Genomic DNA, 19679 nt, shown 5'->3' on the forward strand with positions numbered 1-19679 from the left:
CACCTTAAGATTAACTAATGGCAATCCAAAACCCCCACAAACCAAACCAAACCAAAAAAACAACCCACTGACGTGTGTCTCATCTCTCCTTGGACCTATACGTACGGTCCAGGCTACTTGTAAACTACATGACATCAGTGAGGAAGAAGGGGTGTACTAGGGAGCTGGTGAACTGGGCGGGCGCTGTTGCACGTGTTCTGAATGGGGAAGACGGGCTCGCATCGCATTTCTCAGGTCCAATCGATCCCTGCTCGGGAGGAGCGACGGGAGAGCAACTATCACTCCTATATCACTATACCATCACTCTCATCAGCATCTCCCCGGCGACTATAACGCCTCTGTGTGACAGACTCACATAACGAGATGAACTTGTGCGGAGTGTCATCAACCCGGTGTCGCTTTGGGGGAATTACGCACTTCTGATGACTTTCTCCTCAGTCTGGTTCTGAGATGGGACTCAACGAGATCATGGCAAGTTGGAGCACGTCCTTATTACGCGATCCCTGTCTTCTAGCCCGGTTTCGGAGGGTTGGCTCTGCGGAGTGGCAGCATATCTCCTCACTCATTCTTTAGCGTGTTTGTGCGCGGGTACCCGGACGGAAGACTTACTAGGATTGCCCTGTTTGGTGTGAAAACAAAACGCCTTGGAGTTGAAACAGAAAGTGGCAAAGCTCTACTATCGCCTCACCTGGACTCTGTACAGCTACCAAAGATCATGCCATCGCGGTTATAGATTTGGGTAAGATGTTTTACCCCCTTCTCTTTAGATTAAATTAGTATAATTCACGTTTAAGTTCTCTTTGTCTCCTTCATAACGCGCGGTCTGTAGGCTAAAGCGTAAAGGCTAGGGTCGGAGGAGGACTTTCTATGTGGAACATTTTTCTATGTCGAGCAGGGAGAGAAGAGGTGGCGACTGACTGGCAAACTGAAAGCAACTTTGCTGCTGTTTGGCTCAGAGCGCAGCGGACACGCTTTGCTGGGGAACGATGTGTTATTAACAGCGTAATTTTCATAGAAAACCTCGCCGATCTCCTGATCACTCATGTCTCCTCATTTTCATAGCTTTGCGTAAAAGAATGGAACACGCGACGAGCCCGTTCAAACGGCCGTCCGTCCTGTGATAATGTGCAGCGCGTGCCGTTAGAAAGATCGCGGAAAAATGAGGTGAGATTGATGCAGTGTTTCATCACTGTGAGGTTAAATAAGCGATCGGTTCCGCTTAGCACCTATTGAGTGCTCCGCCAGGCTGATCCGCTGACCAGACTCTTTTTGCTCGCCTTCTAATCTCTTTGCATGGATTGAGATCGGCTGGGAATAGCGGGGCGCGCGCAGCTCAGACGTAGAAGAGAGAAATGAAGTGCCGCCGGGTTCTCCAAGCAGATTGCGCACGGAGCCAAGGAGGTGTGTTGCAGAACCTAATGGCCACACTCTATTGGGCGTACACGCACAGAAGCGTCTCTCTCTCTCTCTCTCTCTCTCTTCTCTCCCTTTCTGTGTGTGTGTGTGTGTGTGTGTGTGTGCACTAGACAAAGACACACACACACACACACACACACACACACACACACACACACACACACACACACACACACACACACACACAGCCCGAGTGGGGAAAATTACTCGGTGCATGTTAATGGGCGCAGTAATGAGACCCAACCCCTATCGTGTTGTAATTGTTAGTCATCCTTGTCTCCACCCTCCCTCTCCCTTCCCTTCCCATCCCATCCCATCCCATCCCCTCCGCCCTCCCTCCCTCTCCCTCCCTTCGCGTGTATCCCTGCCCATCCTGTGGCTCGGCTCTGCAATTTGTACTGTATTGTGTAATTATTTCCCCATTGTTTTGAGTGCGCCGGTAGTGGCACTCCACAGAAAGCGGTGTCATTAGTGTGACAGGGCCGACAGGCGAGGGAGAGGGGAGCCTGGTGGAGGGGATCGGTCCGGAGACTTAATTCTCATTGACAGTCACATTAACACAGGAGCAGCACTCTTAATCCTGTGGAGATTACTCTCTCCAACCTGACTCCCTGTCACCCACCCATCCTCCAGGGGCTCACTTACTCACACGCTGTGACAAACACCTGTAAGAGGGTGGCACTCTGATATCTGTGCGTCTGTCTGCAGTGGATGGCTTCTCCTCTGTCTTTGTCAACCTTTTCCACCCTTCACCCCCTCTGCCTCTCTTCCTCCGCAGCCCCCCTCCAGATCCACGCACATACACAGTTTTCACACACACAATTTTATCATCCATACCCTTCCCTTTTCTCCCCCTTCCTCTTGTAGCAGGTCCCAGTGATGGGACAACAGGTATCCTCTGAAGACTATTCTGCTCTACATGTCTCAACAACCTCCTATCTACTTACCCCACAGAGAGCTGATTGGGATGACTGGATGGGAATGAGGTGGGAGGGATGGATTGTGTGCATTTGTGATTGTGCATGAGGACACAGCCAAGCAGAGAGGCCACGACAGCGAGGAGGAGGAAAGGGAGAGCAGGGGAGGCGAGAGAAATGAGCTGGAGAGACAGAAATGATGATGCAAGGGAAAGATGTGTATGTGCGAAAGGGAGAAACAGAAAGCCTATATGTGAAATGACGTGTGTCTGTAATAGCAGGAACTCTGCACAATGGCATCTTGTAAATCTGTGTACTTGTTTATGTGTGACGGAGGGGTGAACACTGCATATTTGAGATGATGATGATGATAATCTGTGCATGTGTGTAAAAGGTGTTGTGGGTGATATGTGAATAAGCAAGAATTAGACATGTAGGACTGATGAGGTGACAGCAGCGTGACAGATTGGAGCTCACCTCCACATGTACGCACACACACACACTGGCATAAACAGATTTCTGTGATAAGTGGATTCTTCCTGACTAAGAGGAGGAGGAGGACAAGGAGTGGTAGAAAAAAAAGACCAGAGAAGAAGACTAGAGAGGCATGTCACTGTCCATGTCACCGGGAGAGGGATAGGGGAAAGGACCCTCATTTGTAAATGACAATGTCCTGGACAGCTTTTCATTTCAGGCAGCTTCTGGGGATATTGAGTCAGAAAGCATGAATAGACGTCATGTAACAGCACTGGAAAATAATGCCGTCACTCATCGTCATGAAACCAGGCTCAGTGAAAGCAAGCTCTAAGAGGACTATTGTGTCTTCTCAAAAATATGAGATCCATGACTTTAATGGAGGAAGGAGCGACATTAGATCAATAAGTAAGAGTGTGGTATGCATCTCACTTTTGTTTCAACCACAAAACCACAAGTGGACAGAAGTCATGACCTGTGGTGAAAAAAAGAGTAAAGTTCAGCTGGTGCTTACAGGCCAGGGGGATAACATTTGATACATCATTAACTGTGAAAGGTGGCTTAGAGTAGAATGATATCCAGAGTGTATCTATCGGTTAATGAACGATACATCAATTCAATTCAATTCAATTCAGTATGTATAGTACCAAATCACAACCTCAAGGCACTTCATATTGTAAGGTAAAGACTCAACAACAATACAGAGAAAACCCGGGCAATCAAACAAATCCCTTTGAATTAGCACTTGGTGACAGTGGGAAGGAAACACTCCCTTTTAACAGAAAGAAACCTCCAGGAGCCATGCATCACACGCTTCACTGTACTTTCTAATAAAAATGACCTCAAACAAACATTTTATCAGATTATGAAAGCATTTTAAAGCATCTCATGTTTTAACGTTTTCTTTCACACAGCAATCATTTTCTCATAGTAGGCTCCAGCTGGTCCCGGCAGTAAAGATCTCTTGTTGGAGGGCCACAGTTGTTCTTTACCTTTCATCCTGTCCTTTGTCAGACAGTCAATCAGTTGAAGACAACAAGGCCTTGGCTTTTCTGTGTGGTGTCATAACACCAGCCCTCTGACTAAGTCTAGCAGGTCTTGCATAGACTGGTAGCTTACACCGCCACATGAAAACTCCTGCTGTCCAGCTCAAGAGAAATGGTGAAAGACATAGCCGTGTATTTCAAACTTCTCACTTGTCTTGAAAATAGTAATTTGACTAGGAGTTATTGGATTATTGTCCACTTTGTGTCAGGAGCTTTTAAAGAATCTGTCATGTACTACTGAGGGGTTATTTTTTTAAAACAGCTGTTTTGCTAGTATATTTTGGAGTAATTCATTTATGTTTTAATTTGAGTCACTTCCAATTGGAAGAGAGTTTCGAGAATGCCGTCATCCCTTTGCAAACACTGAAAATAACTCCACCTTACAGCCCTCAAGGTGATATTCTCTGTAGCTCCGACTCACTTTGACCATGACAAATCTCCCTAAGTGATAGTAATGATTGTAATTGAACAGGCACAGTTGCAACCCACAGTGCTCTATCTATCACCTTGGATGCAATATGCTGCTTCCACTTGTGTGTGTGTGTGCTTGGATTTTTTTTTGTGTCCATCTGTGTGTGTCTCTTTGAGAGACTGCGTGTCCCTGTTCGCGGCCCCTCTGGCAGCTGGCAGATGTGCTGTTAACTGTGAGCGACAGTGTGAGTGTGTGAGTGGGATTATGAAAAGCTCCCACTGTGCTGTGCTGCCCGGGTCCACTGTAAAGCCGCTGCGAAGAAGCCGTGTGGCGACGGCAGAGCCTGGGGCGGTCATCACAGCAGCCCTCAAACAACGCAACAGCTCGTGAGGGGGAAAGAGGGTTTCACCCCTGCGGGATTGGAGCTTTAAAAGGGAGAAGTTGTGAAGAAGAGGAAGGGATAAAAAAAACAAACAAAAAAACCCCCACAGAGTTGAAAGAGAGGAAGTGAGAGAGACGGCCTAATGCGGGAGCTGAATGGGATGCTGAAACTGAATGAGTGTATAAGAATTCAACAGGGAGGAGCATGATAGTCATGAGACGGTCAGAGGAATGTGTGTCTGTGTGTAGGGAGTAATGGGAGAGAGAGAGTAAATACCCCAAATCAATTCAACTTAACCGTAATTTGCTGTAAATCATGCATGAAGTGGAATTGTGCAAGCGTGCTATCTGTTGCCCATATTCCCCTGTATTGAACAATATATTATTTTTCCATCGGATCTGGGGCCCTCTAAAAAACATAGCACCATGGGTTCATTTAAAAATGTGTTTCCTCAAATGCATTTTGTGGACTCAGAGACAACAGCTAACTCATGCACAAGGACACTAATACATTTGTGCAATCTAAAATCCTCCTAAAGGGTTTTATGTGTGGTGCGAGCTTCCACATGGAATCACAGGCACTGGTGTAATTGCATTAAAAATTTCCTTTGTTGGTAGATCTGTCCCTGATATCTGTGTATGATCCTCACATAGAATTGCTTTGTGAGAGTGTGAGGAGGTTAAAGGCCCCGCCTGTCTCAGGGGAGCACAGTGATATGGTGTCATGCCCCGAAGACTCAGAGACAAATTAATTCACTTATTGACACTGCTGACACGTCTCAGTGACTTTGTAAAATGAACAATTGATCCCCCCCCCCCACACACACACACCTCTCTCATACTCTCGGCCTCTCTCTGTTTTCTCTGACTTCTTTTCCTCCTTTCATTCCTTCCACTCTGCTATTTCCACTGTCTACAACTCTTTTATCTGTAAGCTGCTTCCTTCCCCCTGCTTTCACCCTACACGCACCAACCTCTCTTTTTTAATTTGACTGGCCAATTGACAGCCATGGCACGTATGGTAATTAATATAATTACACACAAGCTGGTCATTAACAGGAGTGGGGACTGAAATAATCAAGATGTCACTTGTCTGCATATCTGAGTTTCAGTGGGGATGTGCTCAGACAGCAAGAGAGTGAGAAATAACGTGTGCGTTTGCACGAGTGTGAGGGAGAAGAAGGGGAAAGGGAATGTGCTCCTTTACCTGTGTGTGTGTTTGTGTGGGCATTTAATTAAAACAATTGTGTGAACGAATCTAGCAGCCCAGAGAGTGTTCAGAGAGTGTTTGTCCAGTGCTTTTTTCTGGGTCAAAGCAGTACGCACAACTAGAGGCCAAAAGCTCAAAGAAAATCAAAGCCAGCGCCACATCAAGGCTGTTTATTTTCCATTAATCATAATTTGGGCACAAAACAAAATGAATGGCTGCTGCTCTCAGGGGACTCTCTGTCAGGGCCCGGGTCTCCTTTTGTTTGGCTCCAGGCCGCCGTTCAATACCAGCAGCCACAGAAGAAGGGTCCAGTCAGAGTTAGCAATACACTGCAGCATGCACACTCTGCTCTTGACTCTTTCATTTTCTTATTCTTTGCACAGAAAGGTGAAGGGTTCTGTCACTTTATTACTACACTAGGTCATGCTGTGTCCTTCCTGCCTCACTGTGGTTAACCAGTTTTCTTCTTCATATAAGGCTTCTTCTATGGCTTGGGGAAAACAAGAAGTATATAACATATACTTACAATGAAAGCGTAAAGAAAGAGAAAACAGACAAGGAAATATGTACACAAGACTAAAAAGTTGCTTTCCACATCATGCTAAAACCATGCAGACACACTGAGTGCACGATTACTAATTTGGCACTGAAAAAACCGCGACCGTGAAAAGCTACTTCCTATTTGTTTCTGTGCACGACACGATGAGTAAAATGTGAAAACCTGCTATGCAATCATTCTAGCACGAAGGCAGATCAGTTGCGGAAATGGAGAACTTACTGAGCGAGCAGAGCAGTACATAAAGATTGTGCTTCACCCCCCTAAATCACAGTCTCTACTTGTTTTTTTCTTCTTCTTTATCACAAAAGCAAGCTATGGCTAGAATAAAAGAGGAGTAACAACAAGAGAGAAGCATCAATACTGCAGATACCTAGTTTGTCTCGAGTGGAAAGGGGGGAAGAAAAGCTGCCAAAATGGGTGTGGGTGTGTACAATCATCAAAAAGTGTCTCCTATTCTTTCCTCCTTTCCATCCATCTTCCACCGCTGAGGGACACTGACTTTTAATGGCCTTTTATTGCTTTATTAGGGTGCGGCAGATTTACTGCTGGACCGTGCCTCTGTCTGTCAGCAGCTCTGAGGAGGATTTCTCTGATCTATGTTGGCTCAAGCTGGCTGTCTAGGTTTTAAATGACAAACTGAGGAAACCAGGGAGTGGGCCTTGGCCACAGACTTGTTGTATTAGTGAGCTAATGTTTATTAGCCTGTTAGTGCCTACGCTTCATCCCCTTTTGTAAAACAACTAACAGCGTACTCCCTCTCCCTGCCGCCCAATTCAGTGGAAGAGGATGCTAAAACACTTTAATGACACTTGTTAGCAATGTGGGAACATGACAGGTACATTTAGCAACCTTAGAAGTGTGTCTGCTGAGTTAATCTAACTGTACAACAGGTGTGATCTGCATAGATGGGTGTATCAGTAAAACGGCATGTTTGTGAATGGGTGACATGTGTACACCAGCTTATGAGCGGCATCCAGACTCCCAGGAGTGGCTGGTCGCCTGCTGCAGCACATGAAACGTATAGTGGGACTCTGATCATTTCTGGCTTTTATCTATGGAAGTGAAGGAGTGGAAAACAGTGAGGGAGAGGAAGTAAGATAAGTGCTGAAAAGAAGGGGATGTAGAAGTTGGCAGAGAGAGAATGAGAGCGGAGCCAAAGAACAACCTTGGAAAACACACCAAAGAATAGAGACACAAAAATAGATTCACTCTCTAGCTTGCTGCACATACCGCTCTAAATACACGTATATTTCTTGGCCGCCGGATTCTGAGACGATAGTTTGTGCAACAAGGTGGGATTTAGACTTAAGTGCAGGCCGATCAATTGAGTCATAATGGTACCTCAGTGCCAAGGCCATTCTCTGAACTCTGCAGTCGATACCAGTGCCAGGCAATGGTCCCAAACTCAAACTGTTGCTTACAACTCTGTCTCTCCTCTCTCTCCGTCTCCTCACCTGGCCATTTCAGCAAATGTGGGGTTTTCCATTTAATTGCTTGCTGATTTATTGGAGGAAGAAATACAGTGGAGGAGGTGTGATGTTGCGGGTGGATGACAGTAAACAGATTCAGTGTTGCTCTGTATCTTTCAGGTGCCTTCTGACCCCCCCACCATAAAATATTTATAAGAATCATGTGCTATGACGTAGTATTAATCCTCAGCTGCTGTGTACCTCACACAGAGACCTAGTGCAGATTTTATTATGCAGTTATGCACACTGTCATACTGATTCTGCCAAAGACTATACTGAAACGCCTGTTCATAATATGTTAACAGTACAAAACAAACTAAAACAAAGTAATTTAGGATTTTAGGCATCAACTAAAAATTCTGTAGACGCTGTTGTTAATGTGAAAACAAAACATGCCTCAGTTCTGAAGATTTTCTGAAGGGTGGCCTGGATTTTATGCGTGCCCTTCATGTGTCTGACTCACATGCGTAATGTCTGACATTTTAAGATGTCTTCTTCATTATGAGTTGAAGCAGAGAGATTGTTGGGGTGTCATTAGAATTTGCAGTTGGGAGGTATTGAAAAAAGCAGAGATGCTGATCTGCACACTGAGGAGAGAAACGAAAAGGCACAAACGCACACACACACACATAGACACACACACATAGACACACATGCACGGAGGCAAGAATCCTTTGGCGAGCAAGGGTGAGGAGGAACAAACAAGAAGCAGGAAGAAAGTGAGCTGGGCAAAGGAGGACAGACAAATGCAAAAGGCTGTGCCATATGAATGCATACCGCAGTGTTAATTTAAGTTTGTACATTGTGCCTCACTGTGTGTAATAAAGTGCATTTGTGTGTGGGCACACACCAGCTCTATCTGCCCAGCGACCCAGAGGAAATGGCAAGGAGCACCATGCCGTATTGGTTTTAGAGCTGAAAGCAGACAAATATATAGAAGCAGAACATTACACATCCTAACTGAATGATAATACTGTGCATATCGGCAGAAATCTGAAACGCTTCACGTAAGATTCCACTGGGCTTTGTGCTTTTGCCCGTTTCATTTTCAATATCTTTCCGCCTTAGGGAGATGCACTTTGTTTTACACTGATATGCTTTTTGTCTGCTTGGTCTTTGTCTGGGCAGAGAAAATCAGCATACTGAGATGCTGGTGTGATGCTTGTGTGGTCTACAATCTTATTGTGTTGTTTTTTTGTGTGTTCACATTTATTGGAGTTCACCCAGAGACCACGTTCATGTATCCGGTAGCTCTACTTTTCTGTTTTCTTTGAATTTTGTATTCTATTTAAATAGTTTTAAATTCCAAATAAACCACTAAAATCCAATACTGAAAACCAATCTTGCCTAAGTAAAAAGAGTCTCATGAAATTGAAGATATTCCACAAAAAAAAAAAAAAGAAAAAATAATTTTTTTGTTAGATTCTGTTCAAGGTCCTTGTATTATCTATTTGCTGAAGAAACAGTACACAAAGCTCCTGCTAAATATGTAATTTGCAAGGATTATTTCTGAAAAGAATCACAAAGAAACAAAAACAAGACAAATAATATACTGTTTTTATGTAACTGATCACGAGGATCTGTCCATACATTATTTGGCTTGCAGTGATGTATGTGCAAGCTATTCATGTAGCTAATCAAATAAACATGCACATGTAATATAAATGTATATTTTATAAATATATTTTAAACCCATAAGACCCATTCAGATCTTACACAGTTAAAAAATGCATATTTATTTGTAATATTGATTGCACAGGGACAAAATGTTTATGATCTGACAGCAGTAAATATCTAGCATTTAAAATAAAGCCGCAATTGGCCCAATACAGCCAACATAACACAAACAGTCAAACCTAAACAACTATCATTGCCTCTCGCCGTGTAGTGTTGGGCAGACGAGCAGCATCTTCAGTCTTGGGGTAGTGTCAGAGGAAAGGCCTTGGGATCATAAAAAATTTAATGTGCAGTTCATAATGTGAGTCTATGCTCATTTAATTTTTATGTTAATTTCATCCTGCTTATTTTGATTGTGTTACTTTATGTGTTAGTGAAATGTGCTCAGCAGCAAGAACGCTCAGCTGTTGTTAGTTGCTGAGAATTCCTTCGTCCAAACCACCATGTTTAATGGATCGCCATCATCTTTTTGGTGGCTGGCGAGGCAAACATCAGCCTGTCAGTCAGTCGGATGGCTAAACTATCCCGTCAATAATCTGAAGCAGACTTCAACAGATACAAATCTCCTTCTTGTTTCTCATTCATTTTTAAAAGACATTATTTAATATTACAGAAAATTTCACAAAGCCTGCCTATGAACACTGGTACATACAAAGCAAGAGACACTGAAGCTATCAAATAATGGTATGGCGCCTGTTTTTTGCAGTTCTGCCGAGCCGCGACTTCCTGTGCTGCCCTGACAAATGATATAATCTGTGAGTGACAAACAGCACGGTGTCACGGTAAACCCTTCCTGCGGGAAGTGTCTTAGCCTTTTATTTCTGATGCACAGCAAACATCTTTCCTGATGAGGTCAGAGACTGTATGCGGTATAATACATGCAAGTATAATTTTGCAAGTTCACGGGTGCATGTTCGTGATTGTGCACGCGTGCGTGTAGAGCACGGGCAGATGATGCTGTTCGGATGCAGGGCACACAGGATGTATTTGTGGCAGAGGTAGGATCGTCTCATTGCATGACATTGCGTGTCAGTCCTGTGTGTGTTTTCTGCAAGGAGTGACACAACCCAGGCCTCAAGACCTTGCAGGCGCCTGGTGAGGGAGGATGTGGAAGTGATGATACAGAGGCAGCGATTATTTTAGAAAGAGTGAGGCTTGATGTTCTTAGATAAACTTGAGGATGTCGTTACACTGTTTGCTAAAGTGTGCATGTCCTTCCTGCCAAACAACAAGCTGATGATGACCAGCTGAGCCCCACGCACACGTCATCTTGCTTTAACATAATGTCACCAGAGACTTTGGCCTTTTACTGCAGTGTGTATGTTTGCTGATTCACACACTTATTCACAAATAGATACAAATAGATCTAGATATACAGTATATATAAGGTACATTTATTACACAGTTAAAAGGCTACAATCTGTGATCTGTGTGAGACACAATAAAGGTGACAGTATTGCTGTTACTGATGGCATATTTCACTGAGTCCCAGTGGGCTGCATCTGGAGACCACACACACACACACACATAAACACACATTCATACATATACACATGCACAACTGTGCTCTCTTAATGAGTGTTTCAGAGAACAAAGCTGATAAAAATGCATGCCATAACCCAGCCTTTAAAAAGGAATGTGAAATAGTCTTGCATGCAATTGTACAATCATGCAGTGTGCCTGATCCCTCCACACAGCGCACACAACTTGGATACTGTACTAGAAAAAAAAACAACAACCCAAAGACACACACATACATATACATAGACAGGAGTATAGATACTGTGATACAAATATAAATTGAAAACACACAAACAATATCTGTTTGTGTGTATCTGCCCTCTTCTCTCTAACCCATGCTGCTGCTGCCTTCAATGATAATTCAATAATAATAACTCATTCACATGATCTTTTGCTCGCTTTCACTGCCCAGCTACTTTCTCACTCTTGCCAAAGCAACCTCCTGTTTTCATGAGATTCATGCCCTTTGCTGTTTGCTTCTTTCCCACTAGGGGGCAGTGGTACTACATAGATGGCTGCAGGTGTGGAGGGAGTCCTATCTACTCGGGAAGTTTCTCAGCATGTTAGCGGACTGAGCTGCATATCAATGAGTTATGATGAATAATGAAGGTTCGAGGAGGGAGAGAACATTTTGTTATTAATGTGAATGTGTTGTCTTTCATTTAGATTGCAGAGTTTGTCCCTTTGTAAAGAGAGGTGTGTTGACACACTCTTATGGCGGGATGGTAATTTACTCAGTGTGTGGGTATGAGAGTGTGCAGACAGCAACATGCATCAGTAGCTGTCACTCAGCTGTAATTAGAAGGGCCTCTCTTGCTGTCCTTAGATAGGCTTTGAATTTACTTAGCAAACACTGTGTAAATGTGCTCTGTGTGTGTGTGTGTGTGTGTGTAGAGAGAGGGAGAGAGAAAAAGGCTGTGTTCATGGCTTGTTTGATCATCTGATTTGTTGCAAGAAAATGTTTTAGACTGCTTTTTTTTGGCATGTTTCTGTTAAACAGACCTATTTTCTACCCAGTTTAATTTTTAGTGTGTTACACATGCACGTTTTGAGTTTTTTGATTAGTGTATTTACGCACATGACAGAGTGTGAGGGTTTGTGAGGGAGAAGGGGAGAGACGTGTGATGTCTAGAGTGGGGATCACATTCAGCCTGGGGGTAGGTGAACCTATTGTAAACAATGGATCTGACAGAATCTGGGCCTTCACATCTCCGCCCCCTGTGCGTGCGGGTGTATGCTTGTTTGTGTGTGTAGACCTTCATGCAAGGCCATCCGAGGCCACCGAGGAACTCCAGGGCAGCCTGGCCTCTCTGACTGAGCATGTCTTTGTACCTCCTTTCTCCAGAGCCTTCTTCTGTTTGAGGTGAGGAAAAGGTGGAAGCAGGAGGAAGAAGAAAAGGAGGAGGTCATTTGAGGTGGTGCGCGTGAATGCAGCCATGGCCTGTAGCCGCTGTTCATAAAGAAGCCACACAGTGGAAGCGAGACCAAAGGAGACAGATGACCAACAGGTGAGATGGTGTCCCGCATCACCTACTGGCAAGTGAAACACATCTGGTGCTGCAACTAATTACTGTTCTGTGGTTTTTGTTAACTAAGTCATTGTTTTAACAATAAAACAGAGTAATTATATGACTTGACAAGTTCCTACAATTCAAGGTAACATGGTGAGACGCTTTCATTTTTTTCCCTTAAATTAACTGATAAATAATTAATCAGTAGATTAGATAAATGAATAACTTTATTTTTTTCCAGCAAATCCAAAGTTTACTCAGTGTAGCAGCTCAGATGTGAAAACCTGCCTAAGTTAAAAGCTTTAGATTTGGGTTGTTTACCACAAAAAAACAAACAAACAAACAAGAAATTGAAACAATTCACCTTTGGCCTTTTTGGACATGTTTAACAGTATTAACCAGCTAATCAAGAAGCAACAGCAGAAAAAAAGTCCAATCATTAACATAGTGATTAGTTTCAGCCTCTTACCATGTATTACTGTTTCTGGGTTACACATGTTTCTCTGCTCTAGCTCTTGTAAAGTCAGCCCTTTTGTAATTTGCAGCTCCAAGAAGAAAATTTGAAAACTTTATACTAACAGGATGCTTTTAGCACACAGGTCCCGCAGTTCCTATATCTAAGTCTTCCTGTAGTATGTAGGAAGGACATTTTTTGCAGGCCTAGTCTGTTCTCAAGCTTCTCATTGCTTCCTTTGACCTTTGACAGTTACCTCTCACATTGTTTCTGCTTCTTGGAAAAAACAATATTTTTTGTGTGCTCTGCTGTTGCCTCCTGTTTTTTTTTCTCTTCTTGTTTTGGGTACAGGTTGTGACCCCTCACGATGACCTTTTCCTCCTCTTCTCTTCCATTTGTGCCTCTTTTTGCTCCATTCCCTCTCTCTCTCTCTCAGGATGAAACTGAGGGGGAGGTCAGCTTGGCCTTGGCAGGTGGCCTTCCTTGTTGCCTTGGTGATGCTCTACGTTGACCCAGTGTCTGCTGGCAACCGTAACCATCGGGGACCGACAGGTACACCAGGTCTCGATCCAAGCTCCCCTTCCAACACCAAGAGAGGTTAATTACACTGTCACTTCAGAGGTGTAACACATGTTCCCTGAGCCTGTCGCTGACTGAGCCATCCACGTCCTGGAGGAGGGGGACGAGCGGGCACAATTTGCTCCGTTTCCCAGCATGACAGAATGTAATCTAGACAAGACCTCGTTTTAGTCTTGGATGCAAATACGTCTCTATTTGAGTGATCCAGCCTGTACAGATACAAATGGCACTTAAGCTGTCAGGGGCTGTCAACACAAATAGATCAGTGTGGGTGAGATCTGATCTATTCAGAGTGCAGACATGCAGCAATTCGGGGCCAACGCTGTGGTTCTCAAGAGGCCTGTTAGTGGTTTAGTGTTCGCAGTGCCATAAAACAGGGTGTATGCCTCACGCTGAAGAGACCCGTCGGCTCATGACTTCTAATCCTCAGGCTTATAATTGTCAATGCTCACATTAATATGCACAACTCTGCAGCGCCCGCTTAACTAGAAGAAGAAGATAGAGACCATGGCAAGCGCTGACTTAATTCAGGCCTGCGAGCTACATCTCTACTCTAGCTTTAATTTCCATAAGTCATGGAGACAAGCCACCCTAAGCAAAAAAAAATAAAAATGACCAACACAGTCTTATTAAAATTTCATTGAGGCTGACAACGGGGACAGTTGTGCTGAGTCACAGCATCTTGTGCTACAACTTGTTGGCGGCAACCTCCCCTGTCACCTCTTCCTCGCTCTTAATTATGACAATTTCTTTAATTATCTCAGTTTCTTCACTATTGCTGCTCGCGATTTGCAAGGTGACCTTTATATGCCACAGAAAATGCTACCAGCATCCAGTCTGTTCACTGGCTGATGGCATTAGTTTCCTTTAGACAGAGAGGAGGCTGCCTGCTTATGGCAGGGACACTACTAATTGCAGGCCTTGTGTGTTGTGAAGGTCAGCATCGGTGCCTGCCCTCTTCTTAGTTTCTTTCTCGCGGTAAAACAAGATGTCTTCCTCTGAAACTGACTCGTGCTTTTTATTTGAGGGTTTCCTCTAATTGCTGGAAGTTTAGGACTTTTCAGTGATGAATACAACATGACACTCATAATGCCGAGGCTGAGGAATAATTGGCTGTGTGTTATGAGGGCTGTAAAGATTTTCCAGAGGCAGTTTTACTGCTGTTTTGTTTTCCTGATCATTCAGACATTTGCTTGTTCCTTGCGGTTGTACCATTTGCTTCCACATGGTGGCTCTATAGGTCAAAAAATAGCCAGTGTTGGCTCTCGGGCAATCGGTATTTTTTCAATCAAGCAGACATAACACGACTAAGTGTTTTTAGAGGAAAGGAAGAACATAATCTCTGTAGCTCAGGTTAACAGCACAACGTGCAGATGATTCATTTGGCGCGGTTAGTAGCCGTCTTCTTTGCACACCTGCAAGACACACTCAGCACATGAGAAAGATCATCTAGCATAAGTCTTGCCTTCACAGCTCATTTCTCAGTTTGCCCCCTCATGAGCAGAACAAAGCTGTGTAGCAACACATACTTGAACACAGCTCCATTTTTTAATGCTATTCCTTTGGACACACACCATTTTTTCTTTTTCTTTCTTTTTTTAAAAAGGCAAATAGAGAAATTCATAAGCTGCATTACAGGAGCAGTAAATGTGATCCAAGACATACCAGTGTCATGTACTGTTGAAACATCAGCCTTTCTCAATGGTAAAGTCATTGTCTGCGCTCATACAGCAGTGCTTCGCAAAAATATCTGAAATTCTCTTTTCTTTTCTCGGTTGAATGCTTGAAATTAGATTATTTGAGATTAAATTCAATCACTGCCTTGCAGAACTGATATATTTCCATACACTCTTATCACAGCTTGTTATAGCACACTTAATCTGGGAACCCATCAGCTATTGCCTGATATGCAGATATCTGTTTACAGAGATTAGAGGGTGGTTGGCAAACCACACATTTTGTTCTTGTGGAACAGTTACTAATCTGGCAACCCATCATAAATCAATTTATAGCATGTTGATGGCTCTTCTTTGCCCACCCTGTTCATGCCAGGAGCCTCCTTTTAGCTTTAAACGGTCTCTGTTAGACTTAAACAAACATTACGCCACATCTGCATGTCCATCTCTTTGAGAATACTGCCTGTTTTTGCCTCCCCTTTAGGCTGTTTCTAAGATGACTCCTCAAAAAACATACCAGGCAAGGTCAAGGGAGTAGGATTTATTGGGGATACTTTTGTTCCACAGAAGCACCTGTTGTGATATTTAACATAAATCTGTGTTGGGCCTGGTGTGGACTTGTGAGACATTGATCCTGTCAGGATTGATGGGTGGTGCAGGCCTGGAGTAGAGAGGAGATGGAGCAAAGAAGGTTAAAGAGTGGGCTCAAAAAGCAGAAAATAGGAAGATATGGAAATTTAAAAAAATATAATTTTTGAGTATATTTTGTAAAGGAGAAGTTATGAGACCTGGTCTTGTGAGCTTGCTCTGTTGAAACTTAAAACTTGACCTGTGCGCTCTACCAGAGATAGTCAGTATGTCTTTGCTAAACTGGCATTGCTGCCTCTGACAGATTTGCTAGATACCTGGCCTTTTATAGCAATGTGCATGCTTGTCAGGTATTGACAAGGGATAGACACAGTTTTTTTTTTTTTGATAAATTGTACAGTGCTGCTGCTTGCCGGTGTCTGTCAGAATACATCAATCGCCTCGCTAACCCATCAGTTCAAGGGAGCTCCGTTTGCCGGCCGCCCGGCTCTCTCCCTTTCGCAGGAATAGAAGCGTTTAGCCTTGCCAAGTCTTTTCATCTCAGGCTCTATTTAACCAAGATGGCCATAACAGAATGATTTAAAGGCAGCACTATGACATTAGATACACTGTTATTGTATGTATATAGCTGGAAGCTGGCTGCTCACCACATGAATTTTAAGCAGATAAAGGGTGAGAAGCAGAGGCTGAATGGGAAGGTAAAGGGCTCAACTCTGAGGGCTCACAGTTGAGCTTCAGTTGTTAATACTCTTACTGATACTGTTCTGATGATCAGACTCCTTTTTTTGGTTCAACTTTATTTTGTTTCTTCTCAAATTATCCTCTGAAAATGTTCCTTTTAGTGGTAAAACTCAAAGCATGCAAATGCAAGCTAACAAGTTGGGCAACACAGGACAGCACCAAAAGAATTTGATGATAATGAAGGCAGAGAAACACATTTGTGCACATATCCACATGCCACCGGTGATATGGAACAATAGGTGAGGAACAAAGGGAACAGAAATGAAGTGATGAAGCTCTAAAAGCATGATAAGTTTTTTTTGTGCAGTTAGTTTCACAGCAGCAGGCTCGACTGTAGGGTGCAGGTGAACTACATGATTTCCTACACAACTGTTGTACTGTCGCTTTGAGTCCTGTGAAACAGACTTGGTTTTTATATATGAAAGAAGAATCAAACAATTAAAGTTTCATTATTTTACTTTACTTTTTACATCAGGATGCACTATATTTGGTTTCACTGAATAGCTCGCACTAAGAGTGGCTGTCAGATTCAGCCTTGTGAAAACAGGCTTTACGGGAGACTTTTTGTTGAACTCTAACCTATGGAAGCCCGTTTCCGCCACTAAATAAAAACAAAAAAGCTAGTATCCATAACTCTAAATTTCGAGTTATTTTCTCGAAATTTCGAGTTAGCTCTGCCAATCAAAAATATACGTGAATGAGGTCGCTTTCTTGTTACCCGGAAGCATATGGCGCAGAGGAACGCGCACTCAAAAACGGATCCCAACAAATTGGCGCTTTCGCGAGTACGTTTGCTGATAGTAACACCATGTGATTCAGCTAATAACACAGGGATTTCATCATTTGTGTAGCCAGGCTGAAAACACTCAGCAACCTGTGCATTCACGACTGGATGTAATACCGGTAGCTTAGCTGTAGCATTTGTAGCTGAGGGCTTCAGCTTCCGGGTAACAAGGAAATGACGTCATTCACGTAGATTACTGATTGGCAGCGCTAACTCGAAATTTCGAGTTACTTTTCTCAAAATTTTGAGTTTATAAATCGAAATTTTGAGTTAATAAATCGAAATTTTGAGTTAATATGTCGAAATTTCGAGAAAATAACTCGGAATTTTGAGAAAATAACTCGAAATTTTGAGTTATGGATCTGTTTTTTTTTTTTTTAGTGGCGGAAACGGACTTCCATACTAACCAGATTAAATATTGTAATAAGATTTTGGTGACACGTTGGAAGCATTGTGTGGATGAAACTGTACATGAAATGACCAAATGTGAGCTACATTTTAAATAAAATTTAAATATGGCATTAGGTCTCGCCCCTAATGGGAAGCCAAATTGCCACCTATGCCCTAAAATATGCAATTCTTTAAAAGCTATTTCACTTTTAATAGTATCATAAGCAGACAACATAAATGTATATGGGAACTGTATCATATATCACATTAGGGTCATTTTTTTCATGGTATTGTGCTGCATTCTCCAGAGTGAGAAAACTACAGTGGCCCTATGAGGCCAAATGGACTGCAATTTAAGAAAACACCAGCAATAAGAAAAACACTGCAAAAAAACACAATACACAACGGAAATAGGAAAAACAAGAACAGAAATAGGAAAAACGAAAACAGAATTAGGAAAAACAGATTTCCAAAAGCACAAGGGAAGTGTTTCTGGGGAGACAATAACCCGACGGACCAGTTGCAGGAACCAAAATATGCCAGGTAAGTGTGTTTTAATCTCATGATTCATGTAATACTGATGGCGGATTTTCAGGCTAATAGTTAGGCTAACACACTTCCCTCTCATCCTTTCTTTCCTGACAAAACCGATAGATCCTCCACTTCTTTTAAGTGTCTCCCAGCGCAATTCCTAGCATATTTTGGTTCCTGCAACTGGTCCGTCGGGTTATAGTCTCCGCAGAAACACTTCCCTTGTGCTTTTGGAAATCAGTTTTTTCCTATTTCCGTTTTTCCTATTTCCGTTGTGTTTTGAGCACTTTTGCAGCTTTTTTCTTATTGCTGGTGTTTTCTTAAGTTGCAGTCCGTCTGGCCTCTCAGAGCCACCGTAGCGAAAACAAAACTACTGCAGAAGTACTAAAAAATGCAGTTCCTAAACTGGCCACTTGAGGTCTGCTCCGAGAGCATGTCAATCCCCATAGAGTACCATGTTAAAGGGCTCAAATTGATAGCGTTCAGAAGCAGAAAACTAAACACTGGTTTTGAGCATACTCACTGTGCTCAGATGACTCAAATGCAGATTTCGACTGACAGGTGTGCCAACACAAGCCTGTTTAGGCTTCACTAATCCCACTTACTATTCTGATCCTCTTCATCATGTTTTGTACCATCTGGGGCATTTTGGAAGTATCTGCCAAACCATCCAAAAAATTTGTGCTTCAGTCTTGGTGCGTCAAATTCTAGTATTTTATTAGTTTGTTACTTAACGCTAATTAAGATAACTAAAGATAACTAAAATGCTAATTAGCAGATACATGAATCTGTGCAGTTTGATAACTTCTCACTTCACCCTCTGATCTAAATATGGTTAACACAAAATCAGTGTTGATTTTGACAGCAAATTTTCATCTATAGTTTTAGTCATTATTGAGGCAAATCCTAAATATCATGCAATACAGTGGAGTAAATCTGAAGTATGCTATACATATTTTCCTTGACATCAAATGTTTAATCTGTCCATGTGTCTACTCTTCTTTCGTCCCAATCGCTGACATTTTGTCACGTTTCTATGAGAAACAGGGAGCATTGGAACTCCCACTGTGGAGATCAAAGTGTGCGCATCTAATCTTATTGCACAAGGAGATTAATTCTGACTGACTCACTTCCAAACTTGTCCCGCCTTTTTACACAACTTAATTAGTTCTGATTGGATATTGTCTAGTAGTTTAGTTATTAGTTTTTTGCTTCGGTATCGTCTTGTTTTCGTCAGGAAAAGAGGTCATTGATGAAAACTATGGAGAAAATTATTAGTCAACAAAATTAACACTGCATTTTGAAGCTAACATGTTAACCATATTAACATTGTACCTTCAAAA

General features: G+C 42.8%; 1 protein-coding gene across 2 annotated transcripts in view; it reads left to right on the plus strand.

Annotated features, from left to right (window-relative positions):
• Positions 1–260: 260 nt before the first annotated feature.
• The window catches only part of tafa4b (TAFA chemokine like family member 4b), a 37991-nt gene continuing 18572 nt past the window's right edge, over positions 261–19679 (plus strand). For both annotated transcript variants that reach the window (XM_086291660.1, XM_086291659.1), the window contains exons 1-3: positions 261–739; positions 12428–12590; positions 13484–13599. In XM_086291660.1, the coding sequence (XP_086147786.1) occupies positions 12511–12590; positions 13484–13599 (196 nt within the window). In that variant the 5' untranslated portion in view covers positions 261–739; positions 12428–12510. The remainder of the gene's footprint in view (positions 740–12427; positions 12591–13483; positions 13600–19679) is intronic.

The sequence above is a fragment of the Aulonocara sp. 'chitande type north' Nkhata Bay genome, linkage group LG5 (genome assembly GCF_057382095.1).
Source record: "Aulonocara sp. 'chitande type north' Nkhata Bay isolate Kocher_YH1m ecotype deep benthic linkage group LG5, A_spYH_male_GT1.1, whole genome shotgun sequence".
NCBI lineage: Eukaryota > Metazoa > Chordata > Actinopteri > Cichliformes > Cichlidae > Aulonocara > Aulonocara sp. 'chitande type north' Nkhata Bay.